The 13251-nt window shown below is 35.0% G+C and overlaps 1 protein-coding gene across 1 annotated transcript in view; it reads right to left on the bottom strand.

Moving 5' to 3' along the window:
- The window catches only part of LOC101277958 (protein piccolo), a 232628-nt gene that overhangs the window by 109749 nt on the left and 109628 nt on the right, over nucleotides 1-13251 (bottom strand). The window contains exon 9 of the mRNA XM_049714695.1: nucleotides 1501-1626. Within this exon, the coding sequence (XP_049570652.1) occupies nucleotides 1501-1626 (126 nt within the window). The remainder of the gene's footprint in view (nucleotides 1-1500; nucleotides 1627-13251) is intronic.

Raw genomic sequence — 13251 nt, 5'->3', positions numbered from 1 at the left:
ATTAGGCATGATAGGATTATAGTCATAGAAAATTCACAGAGACCCAGTGTTTGCTCATAATGGTTATTTCTTGATTCATATAGTCTTTTCCTTCATTTAGCTATGTGGCTAAACCTCCAATTTTCCTTGTTGTATGAATACCATTAGAATATTTTCAATAATATGCTTTCAGTTATATATGTGGTGATGTCCTGGTAAACTGGCATTCTGAAAATCAACAGGCAAATAAATGGACAAAAAAGGCCTGATTCATAGCATTTGCCTATTTTCATGTTGTAAATACTGTCACCATGGCCAATTCAAGCTAACAATGTGATGGTACTGAGTGTGAAGTTGGGAAGAGATATTCAAAACATCTCTTAGTGAGTTGGGCAAGCTGCTTCCAGCAGAACACTGTGATGAATAAATACTGCCTCAAATTTGTGTTTATTCGAATTGTCTATCAAAATATCTAGGGATTTTTTTCAGTAGGTTCCAATATATTTAATTTAAGACAATGACAGGGAATAATCTTAACATAATTCAGTTTCAAACAATAACAGGCAACATTTTATTAAACGATGAAACGACAGAAAAATGCTTTCTAAATAACATTTAATTTAGGATAAAAATAGAAGGATAGACTGAGGCTGCTTTATGATAAATATATTCGTGGTAAGCAATCTAACTGAAAACTTGTAAACTATATCTATGTTAGGTTTTGGAAAATGCAAATGATCACATCGTCTAATTAATGACTGAAAATTATTGTGTATCTTGAGAATCAAGCTGTAACCTTTTACTGAAAGAAACATCATTTTATGGCCCATAAGACACATCTGTAAAGTTCATTACTTTAAAATACTTTATGATGTAATGAGGTGAATAGAATAGTACCTAGCACAGGAGTTGGCAATTTTTTTTCTTGAAAGGGTCAGAGAGAATATATATATTTTAGGCTTTGTAGACCATACAGTCTCTGTTGTGAATGCAGTTCTGCTATTGTAGTGGGAAAACACCCGTGTTCAATATGTAAATTAATAATCCTGGCTGTGTTCTAATGAAACAATGTTTACAGAAACAGGCAGCAGATGGATTTGGCTTGTGGGTCATCCATAGTTTGCTGACCTGACTTTACCATGTACTGAATCATGTGATGTTTTTATGGCTCTGATTTCAATATAATTTTTCCTGGTGTTTATGAAACACTAATCCTTTTAATCAATGTGTTTTTTAAAAATATAATGTTGCCCCAGTCAGTAAAAAATCTTGACTAATTACTGTTTCTTAAACAAGATATTCCCATAGCACTCCAACTGCCAAAAAGGACAATGCAACTGAAAATAAAATGAATATAGCTGTGGACATACCTTCCTTTATATTACTCTACCAAAATATCATAATTAACCAAAAGGAGAGTTTTACCTAGACAGTAAAAGAAGCAAAAACTTTCATATCAAATTAAGATATATTTAATATGAGCACATTCATTTTAATTTACTCTGAAATCCTTATTCTTACCTTCTACAAGTTTCCCTGTCTGTTCTGCACTTCCCCCAGGAAGAATGTTGGCGATATAAGCTCCAATTTCTCCGCTATGTCCAGGGATTTCTTTACCACCCACAATTCTAATTCCTAATCCATTACCTGTATTGAAAAATTAGCAAATTATTAGCAATAAGTTAAGAAACAACAGTTATCACAAGTTATAAGGTGCACAAAAAATGGGTTCTGGTATCTAGAAGTTAACTACAATATGAATATTGGAACTGGATACCAATATCAAAAGAACAATATTCTGATTTCAATAATAGTTGATAGGAAAGAGAACTTTCTGAGATCTTGGTCGGATCTATAATGATTAATCTGATATTAACAAATAATTTTTATTTTAGCCATATTCAGTAATATAATAAGGCTCTGTCCATTTTGATCAGATATTTTGTAAAAATTTTATATGAGGATGTTCCCAGTATAAGAAATTCCACAGCATATAATTCATTTATGAAATCAAGGAGCATTTAACTTACAAAAAGATACTAACGGCTATCATAAATTGAGAAGACACAATCTAAACATATAAATGACTGCAACTGATAAAGTGAAAACACGATCATAACTTATGAATTATTATTCACATTTCAGCATTAACTCATAAACTAATACTGTTTGTGCATTAATATGGCACTTAGTACAGGGACAATAAAAGCATTCTTGATTGATGAGCAACTGAGTAAACTGTTCCTTATTCCACAGAACAGATTTTTCTGTAATTAGCCACATGAAAGAAAGATGGAGAATGATTATTGTGAGAAATCTAACTGAGACAGAAATAAACTGTTGATATTTTATCTTTTTAAAAAAATAATCTAAAAATTAGCTAGTGTTTACAGCACCAGATATATTTTTGTTACAAATGTCAAGATTTTAAAATGAAAGCACTAAAAGAAAGCAGAATTCTCCTTTACTGAAGACACAATTATCTCTTTAAAATGAACTTCATTCCATTCAGTGATTGAAGTGCCATTTTCAACTCTTTCAAAATCTCCAAAATTAAAAGCCAGCTCTCTTCCAAATCCTGTTCCCTTCCTTCTTAACTCTTCAGAAACCATCCCTGGAGTCAGCATCAACGCAGTCCAAACACTCAACAAGTAGTAGCGGACTTATGGAACCCTTCTTCATTGATCTAGTAGGGATATATTTTGGAAAAATACTGTTTCTTATTTCTAGGTGATGTGATACTTCCAAATGAATTTCGTCTTTCCTTTTCTTCCCCCCCTTCCCTTCCATCTTTCCATCCTTGTTTTTCCCCTCTTTTCTCCCTCTCTTTCCCTAGTACCCCCACCTCCATCCTTACCCCCCAGACCTACTTTTACAATAGAGCAAGTGTTCTGAAAAATGATTTAGCCTCAAAACAAAAACAAAAACGAAACAAATTAACTGTTCTTCTACAAGGGGTTGTCAAGGGTCAGAGTTAAGTCAGATACTAGCTCTCTCTGGCCCCACTTGTGGACCTTTTCTGTCACAAGTTTCTTGGTTCACTGTTACTGTTCTTTGTAGAGATTAATTGATGATACAAGCTGAACATAACTGGATGAATGAAGACTATCACCTACTATATGATTTTTAGTCTCAACTAAGCCTGGATAGAGACAGTTGATTTCTTAGACATTAGCCTTTAAAGATTCACCAGGACTGATTCTACAGTAAGACATCAGATAGATACTAATAAAGGGTAGAAGATGAAGAAAAGTTATTAGCCACTCTTCATTCAATTAGGTTAGCCTAGTTTTTTTCTTTTTTTAGTGTACTAAGACATTTTAGAAATTACAAAATGAGGACTTAAAAATAGCTGGTCATATTTAAAGGGTTATTCCATGGAATTTATCCAAAAAAATAAAACTAGATTCTTAATCTAAGGTTTGGTTTCACTTTCCATGGTTGAATCACTCACAAGTTGTAGTTCATCACTTATTAAAGATTTCATAAAACCCACACAGATACTGAATTTCTAAGTAGTCAGTATAACCATATCAATTTTAAGACATGGTCAGTCTGAGATCCCAAAAAATGATTCATGAGATTTCCTTAGTGTAAAGCCATAGTTTCAAGACCTTGCCTTATATCAAAATCTATCATAATTTATGCTAGACTATAGTGGAGTATATAGAGTGCTTGTGGCATGGGTCTTACTTCTTTCTTTTTTTAATTTTTAAATTTTACTTATTTTATTTATTTGGTTTTGCCAGGTCTTAGTTGCGGCAGGCGGGCTCCTTAGTTGTGGCTTGCCAGCTCCTTAGTTGTGGCACATGGGCTCCTTAGTTGCAGCAGGTGGGCTTCTTAGTTGCAGCTCAAGAGCTCCTTAGTTGTGGCTTGCCAGCTCCTTTGTTGCAGCTAGTGGGCTCCTTAGTTGCAGCTCACCAGCTCCTTAGTTGTGGCATGCGAACTCTTAGTTGCAGTATTCACGTGGGATCTAGTTCTCTGAGCAGGGCTCGAACCCTGGCCTCCTGCATTGGGAGCGCAGAGTCTTAACCACTGCGCCACCAGGGAAGTCCCACTTATTTCTTTTTAAGCTTAAAAATTAGAATATAAATGTAGCTCATAAAAATAATTTCAGCACTATACAATATATGGTGCAGCCATACGCTTAGAATCTACAAAGAGAATTGTTATACCTTGTAAAGGTATAGCTGAAAAGTAGAACTTCAAAATCTATTAATTAACATGTGACTATTTTTAAAAATTTGATTATAGTTTCATTCTGTAGATGACATTGTCTTGAGGATTAAGTAGCTGGGTCCTTCGTGTCATTTGATTTTTAGTGACCGAGTACATTCTAAAACCCTGTAGTATAGGATGTGTGATAGGAAATTACAATCATATCTATCTTCATAAAGTAGCATGACACAATAATTATTTAATTTTGTAAAATACAGTTTCATGCTAGTGAATTCAAAACTTTCTAAATATACTTTATAAGCTTCAGTGTCTTTGGTAAAATGGGAGTAATATATAGCCATGAAAATACTATGAGAAATGATATTTGATATACAGTTGACCACTGAACAACATGGGGATTAGGGGTGCTGACCCTCTGTGCAGACGAAAATCCTCATATAACTTATAGCAGTCTTCCGTAGACAAGGTTCGTCTGTATACTCGGTTCCATAACCCTGGATTCAACCAACCATGGATTGGATAGTACTGCAGTATTTACTATTGAAAAAATCTGCATATAAGTGGACCTATGCAGTTCAAACTCTTGTTGTTCAAGGGTCAACTGTATATAGAAACTACTCAGGCATATAGTAAATTTTCAACAATTACTTTTCCTCTTGTTGATGTTGCTATGGTGGCTCCCACTGTTTTTCACATATATAGTAAAGTACCATAGAAATATTAAAAATCTGTGAAAGAAAAAGCAAGGTAGAAAATCACAACCCAGGAAAGGTAACATTTTTGTTTATTTTACAATAGTTGCTTGTATCCTACTTTGGATGTCACAAGTACAAATTTAACTTACACAATTTCTAAGAATTTAAATCTGGACATTTTGATTTAACGCTTATATAGTTTTTTTTTTTTGAGGTACGTGGGCCTCTCACTGTTGTGGCCTCTCCCATTGTGGAGCACAGGCTCCAGACGCACAGGCTCAGCGGCCATGGCTCACAGGCCTAGCCGCTCCGCGGCACGTGGGATCCTCCTGGACCGGGGCACGAACCCCCGTCCCCTGCATTGGCAGGCGGACTCTCAACCACTGCACCACCATGGAAACTTTGATATTTTATGTATTGAATGCAGATAAAATGAATAAAGACACTTCTATAAAGATAAAACACCTCAGCTCAAATCTAAAAAGCAGAATGCCAATAAAAGAGTTGATAAACTCAAGAAGCAACATTAATTTTTAACTGAAATGCTTAAATCTAAATGGTCCTTGATAACTGGTATTTATATTATCCTTGTTTTCAACTTTTACAAATTTTTATCAACATAAACTTATTTTCTTCTCTGCTTCTAGTCCATCTAGAAACATTGCTAAAATGCTTCCTCAGTTAGATGCCATGAAAATGCACTGGTCTTGCTCTTGAGTTCACAGTATGGCAGAGTAGAGAGGCCAACAGTTACTATAATGAACATAGGAGCTTTAGGAAAAGAGATCACAAAAAGTTAGAGTAACTTCACACCATATAAGCATAAATGTGGTTAAGGAAGTCTCATAGGGAAATCTGAATTTCTGAAATCCATTAAAATATATAGGAAATATTTATAAAAAAGAGAAGTTCTATCATAAAAGTAACAAAATCACTAAGAAAATGTATTACTGTATCTTGATAACCTTAGGATGAACCTTAGGATTTAAATGCATTGACCTTTTTTTTTTCTTAGAATCCATATATATGTGTTAGCATACGGTATTTGTTTTTCTCTTTCTGACTTACCTACTAGGGGCAAGACGGGAATAAAGACATAGACCTACTAGAGAATGGACTTGAGGAGATGGGGAGGGGGAAGGGTAAGCTGTGACAAAGTGAGAGAGTGGCATGGACATATATACACTACCAAACGTAAAATAGATAGCTAGTGGGAAGCAGCCGCATAGCACAGGGAGATCAGCTCGGTGGTTTGTGACCACCTAGAGGGGTGGGATAGGGAGGGTGGGAAGGAGGGAGACACAAGAGGGAAGAGATATGGGAACATATGTATATATATAACTGATTCACTTTGTTATAAAGCAGAAACTAACACACCATTGTAAAGCAATTATACTCCAATAAAGATGTTTAAAATAAATAAATAAATGCATTGGTGTTTTCAAGTGTATGTATTTTATAATTATGGGATCAGTATACTATTATGTAGTCAGTTCTAAAGTTCTGGTCCAGGATGGCAGCATAGGAGGCTCCTGAACTCACCTTGTCTCATGGATACATTGAAATATACAGCTATACATGGAGCAATTCCCACTGGAAACAATCCAGAAACTAGCTGAGCAACTCCTACACGTGGGGTGAATGAGAAAATACCCACATCAAAACAGGTCCTGGCATACCCTCAACTGCTTGGAGCTGTTGAGAACAAAGAAGGCAGCTTGTACAATCACATAGGTTTGATAGACAATCAAGAGTTTGGGCTAGGCGGAATGATAATGTTTATCTCCTACACGAGACCACTCCACCAAGATTGGGAGAGGTGGCTGTTTTATCCAGTGTGCAGAAACCAACACAGAGAGTCAAGGAAAATGAAGAAACAGAGGAATATGTTCCAAATAAAAGAACAAGATAAAAGTCTAGAAACAGATCTTAATGAAATAGAGATAGGTTATTTACTTATAAAAAGTTTAAAATAATGGTCATAAAGATGCTCACCAAGGTAGGAAAACAATGCCTGAACAAAGCGTAAATTTCAACAAACAGAAAATATAAGGACATACCAAACAGAAATTACAGAGCTGAAGAATACAGTAACTGAACTGCAAAGTTCGTAGGCCAGTTCAACAGCAGACTAGAGAACTGAAAGAAAGGATCAGTGAATCTGACAGGGCAGTGGAATCCATCCAAGTAGAGGAGTAAAAAGAAAAAAGCATGAAAAAGAATGAAGGTAGATTAAGGGACTTAAAGGATACCATCAAAATGAAAAGGCAACCTTCGGAATAGGAGAAAATATTTGCAAATATATTTCTGATAAGGTGTTGATATGAAAATGTATATTACTATATAGAGAATTCATACAATTCAATAACAAAAAAAATAAACAGTCTGATTGAAAAAATGGGCAGAGGAAATGTATAGACATTTTTCCAAAGAAGACATACAAATGGCCAACAGGTAGATGTAAAGGTGTTCAAAATCACTATCAGGGAAATACAAATCAAAGCCACAGTGAGATGTGACTACACACCTGTTAGAATGGCTTTTACCAAGAAAAAACAACAAGCATTGGCGAGGATGTGGAGAAAAGTGAACGCTTGTGCATTGTTAGTGGGAATGTAAATTGGTACAGCCACTATGAAAAACAGTTTTGTGCATTGTTAGTGGGAATGTAAATTGGTACAGCCACTATGAAAAACAGTAAGGTAGTTTCTCAAAAAATTAAAAAAAGAACTACCAAATGATCCATGTATCCCACTTCTAGGTATATATCTGAAGGAAATGAAAACAGGATATTGAAGAGATATCTGTACTCCCACGTTCACTACAGCAATACTCACAGTAGCCAAGAAATGGAAACAATATAAGTATCCATTGATGGATGACTGGAAAAAGATGTGGTACATATATACAATAGAATACTGTTCAGCCATGCAAAAGAAGGAAATCCTGCCCTTTGGGACAACATGCATGGACCTTGAGGGCATTATGCTCAGGGATATAAGCCAGACAGAGAAGGACAAATACTGCATGGTATCACTTATATGTGGGGAAAAAAAGTCAAACTCATAGAGAGTGGTTGCCAGAGGTTGGAGATGGGGGAAATAGGGAGAAATTGGTAAAAGGGTATACAGTTTTAGCTATAAGTTGGAAAAGGTCTGACTGGTGACTATAGTTGCTAACACTGTATTTTATTTCTTATTTATTTATTTATTGGCCACACCGCGCAGCACGCGGGATCTTAGTTTTCTGACCAGGGATTGAACCCACGCCCCCTGCAGTGAAAGCATGGAATCTTAAATCTGCCAAGAAAGTAGAACTTAGTCTCATACACAATGTATTCATAAATCAAATCACCACGATGTACACTTTAAATATCTTATAATTTTATAAGTCCATTATACCTTGACAAAGCTGAAATAAAAAAATTAAAAAATAAGCTGTGCATAAAATAAACATGAGCATACTAAGGAAAAATCTTCACATTTGCATTTAAATTTGCAGTTTAAATCTACTTTAATTTTACATGTTTATTAACATGTTACATTAAAAGCTCTGATATTTTAAAGTCTTACAAAAATGTCATTTCTATTATTAAAATAACATGAAAATATTATGATGTTATAATTAGAGCATTAAGTGTGGACAAAACTAAAATACTTGTCTCATTTCAATACTATCATGTTCTACATCTAAGCATCAAGGAAAAGCAAAATTTTTATCAGTGAACATACTATCTTATGAATAGTAGTCTTTAAATCAATAGAGTTTATTAGAAAGAAGATACACTGCATAGTTTAGTCATGTCATTAGTTGGGCTGAAGAAGAAGATTGTCTCTATACATATTAATGCTAATGAAGTACTAAGGATAATGAAAAAGTCTCCAAAGGATAGTTCAATTAAATCTATTTTTATAGTTCTTGTTAATTATATTCCTGCATAAGGCTGTGAAAATATAGTTTTACACTCTTGCACCGACTAATGTTATCAATTATCCAAGTAAATATTTAGGAAAATAAACCAAATTATATTAGAAGTCCATAATCATTTCCTTTGCATGTCTTATCAAATGGTACATTAATTCATTAATACTTGAATACGAAGACCTAAAGAATATTTCACTATTTGTTTTTTAACTTTACTTACTTTCGCTCACTATAAGAAAAACATTTCTACAAATATAACAAAGTATATCAATTGCCTTATTAGCAATCCCTACTTGACTGTTTCCAGAAACATCAAAATGGCAACACCACATTCATGCCAAATACAATCCAACTCTAAGTCTGGGCATGCAAATTACAAACTCATCTATTCCCATTAACTTTTTCTAATCCAGCCAACTGCTGTATAACATCCTTTTTCCTAGTCTTAAATATGTAAACGTACATGAAGAATTTGAAGTGAACATCGTATTTCACATTTCCACGAACAAAAGTTCACCACTTGTCTTTTCTATTGTAGTTTGAATAATATTAAGGCAAAAATGTTGCATGGGATTCATAGCATGTATAAAATGCTATTCACACTTACATCATACTGGATGAGATGGGTCCAAATTGGCCTGCCATAAGACTGAAATGGCCATTGCCATGGGAAATAAGGAAGATAAGTCATGGATATACATCAAAAGACACTGGTATTTTGGATTTGTTGAGCAACATCTTTCAAATGGCAGATGATGTATGTACTGATAAAGTATTTTTACTAAAAGGGCATAGGATTTCCTCTTCCTGAAATGCTTCAGAAATAATTCTCATGAAGAGTAGTTCTCAGGACTTCCACATCATAAATGCACATTTCATTCACACAATAAGATAAGGATTTTTTTCTTTATTTTAGCTTATATAAGTCAATTGCAAAGCTACAAGCATAAAGACAAAATCTGAGGGGTTTGCACGATACTCCTATAAAAGGCAATTAAAATAAATTTATTCCCTAGAAGCATCATGCTAATTTTCAAGCAATATTACAAAGCTATAGTAATTGAAACAGTATGGCATTGGCATAAGAACAGACATAGACTAATGGAACAGAAGAGAGAGCCCAGAAATAAACCCAGACAAACATGGTGAATTACAACAAAGGAGCCAAGAATACACAATGGGGAAAGGACAGGCTCTTCAGTGAACGGTGTTGGGGAAGCTGGACAGCTACACACAAAAGAATGAAATTGGACCATTATCTTACACCATACATAAAAATTAACTCAAAATGGATCAGAGAGTTGAATGAAACCATAAAATTCTTGGAAGAAAACACATGTGGTAAGCTTCTTGATACTGACCTTGGCAATGATTTTTTGGACTGACACCAAAAGCAAAAGGCAACCAAAATCAAAAATAAATAAATGGGACTACATCAGACTAAAAGGCATCTGTACAGCAAAGGAAACCATCAATGAAATGAAAAAGCAACCTACTGAATGGGAGAAAATATTTGCAAGTCATACAGTTGGTAAGGGGTTAATATGCAAAATATATAAAGAATGCATACAATTCAATAACAAAAATAAAAACAATCTGATTGAAAAATGGGCAGAAGATCTGAACAGACATTTTTCCAAAGAGGACATACAGATGGTCAACAGGTACATGAAAAGGTGCTCAAAATCACTAATCATAAGGGAAATGTAACTCACAATGAGATTTCACCTCACACCTGTTACACTGGCTATCATCAAAGACAAGAAATAACAAGTGCTGGTGAGGGTGTGGAGAAAAGGGAACCCTTGTGCACGGTTGGTGGAAATGTAAATTGGTGCAGCCATCATGGAAAACAGTATGGAGGTTCCTCATAAAATTAAAAATTAAATATGATACAGCAACTCCATTTCTGGGTATTTATCTGAAGAAAATGAAAACACTAACTTGAATAGACACATGCACCCCTGTGTTCACTTCAGCATTATTTACAACAGCCAAGATATGGAAGCAAACTATATCTTGTCTATTTATAGATGAATGGATAAAGACTATGTGGTATATATACACAATGGAATATTATTCAGCCATAAGAAAGAAGGAAATCTTGCCATTTGCAACAACATGGATGGACTTAGAGGGCACTGTACTAAGTAAGTCGGACAGAGAAAGACAAATACTACATGGCATTACTTATATGTGGAATCTTAAAACAAACAGAAAACCAAAAAAACAAAACAATCAAACTCAGGGATACAGAGAACAGATGGCAGTTGCCAGAGGCAGGGGGTGGGAGGGCATGCAAAATAAGTGAAGGGGGTTAAAAGTACAAATATCTAGCTATAAAATAAATTAAGTCATGGGGATGTAATGTACAGCATGGTGACTATATTAATAACACAATATTACATGTTTGAAAGTTGCTGAGAGAGTAGATCTTAAAAGCTTTTATCACAAGAAAAAAAAATTTGTAACTGTGTTTGGTGATGGATGTTAATAGAATTAGCGTGATGATTATTTCCCAATATATACAAATACTGAATCATTATGAGGTATACCTGAAAGTAATATAATATTATATGTCAACTATATCTAAATAAAAAATTATTCCATTTAGCAGTACTTAGGGTCCAAAATGAACTGATTCTTTGATATGAAAGTGGATGCTATGAAGTGAGAAAATAGGGTCAATTTATAGATATGGCTTTAATACTGACTTGTTTAGATGCTGATCTCATTGATGGCAGGCCAGGACTTGGGGTAGGGTCATCTACTACATGTGTTAAAGAAAAACGTTGTACTGGGAGATGCTTATGTAACCCTATGATGTCACCGGAAAGAAAATAGTTTACACTTATTTTAGGGTAAAGCTATGATGTGCTTTCCCAAATGATAGTTTTACTTAAACAAAAGATAGTAGGAAGAAAAGTAATATCCTAATTCAAAATAGAGTATTAAGTGTTCCTTTTGTACTTCTGAACATAATAGAGATTGTGCAGACATACACTATTGACTCGCAGTGAATTATTCCTGTATAAACCACACCCTTTGAGTCCATGTACCTGTGACTTGTTTTTAACCAATAGGACCTGACAAAGGTGATGTGATAGTCACCACCATGATTATACTATGTAAGACTCCATCTCAGCAGACTAGAATGAATCTTCTGCTGGCCTTGAAAAAAGTAAACTGGGATGTGTGAGGGGGACTGAGTGGGCCCCGCAGATTCTGAGAGTGGTCCGCAGCTGACAGCCTGCCAGAAAATGGGGAATTTAGTGCCACAACTTGGAGGAACTGAATTCTGCCAACAATCTCGTGACCCTGGAAGAAGATCCCCAAGCTCTAGAACAAAATACAGCCTGGCCAACACATAGATTGCAGCTTTGGGAGATCCTTACCAGGGCACCCAGTCCATGCTTAATTTCTTGAACCATGAAAACTGTGAGATACTAAATGTGTGTTGTTTTAAGCCATGAAACTTGTGGTAACTTGTTATGCATCAATAGAAAATTAATACGAAGATGAAAGTTGTATTCTCTGCACAAAATATATAGGGACCTTATCTTGGTAGCAAAACCTGTGGAACATTTTATGTTTATAGTAGCTACCACAGTGATTGAGCAGCTATAGAGGATGGACTTAGAGGGCACTGTAAGAAAAAAAAATGAGATAAAGGGAAAATAGGCCATGAATAGATAACATTTTACCCTTCATAAATGAAGAGGAAGAGATTTGTGTATCAGTTCTGCAATGCTGGGGTTATGGTATAATATATGTAGCAAATACATGGCATCTAGGCTGCACTAAATATATAACTGAATGAATAATGAATGGATGAAAATTGAAATGCCTAATTTTCCCCAAGCGGGGCTGATGCATCAGTGACAGTGATGTTAAAAATAATAAATTCGCATTGTATTCTGTTCTTAGAAAATGTCTGTAAAAGTATATTAACTCAATGAATCTTAAAAGTAAAAGAACAAACAAGAAACCCTCTATTTTACACAAATAGAATAAAGTTTTGTGAGGTTAAGTGCTCAAGACAACACCTACTATATGGCAATGCTAAAGCAGAGCCCAAACTCTTAGTCCAAATAAATAAGTGGCTTAGTGATGAGTCTCCTGTTGGGTTAGGGCGAGGGAACCTGGTTTGGAATCAGAAAGGGTGGTTTTGGGAGCAGCATAACCAGCCCTTCCCTTTCTCATTCAGTTGCAGAGGGGAGAGTGATGAGAGACATCACAATCAGGCCATTAAAAGGAGAAACTACCAAGATATAAAAAATGCTGGGGAGTCAGTATCTCTCAGTCAGTAATGAGGAGAGGAAACATTTCTGGCTTAGGCCGTTTGCAGATTATACTGTACCATTTAATCTGAAGCTGTAACTGATCAGTTGGGACAGATTGTGCTCATTTTATCAATATAATTTCCATTTTTCTATTGATGCATAAATGTCTATGACTTGTTTATATCTTTATC

This window comes from Orcinus orca, chromosome 9, assembly GCF_937001465.1.
Source record: "Orcinus orca chromosome 9, mOrcOrc1.1, whole genome shotgun sequence".
NCBI classification, from domain to species: domain Eukaryota; kingdom Metazoa; phylum Chordata; class Mammalia; order Artiodactyla; family Delphinidae; genus Orcinus; species Orcinus orca.
The sequence above is the reverse complement of the archived record's forward strand: the minus strand, read 5'-3'. Positions and strand labels throughout refer to the sequence as shown.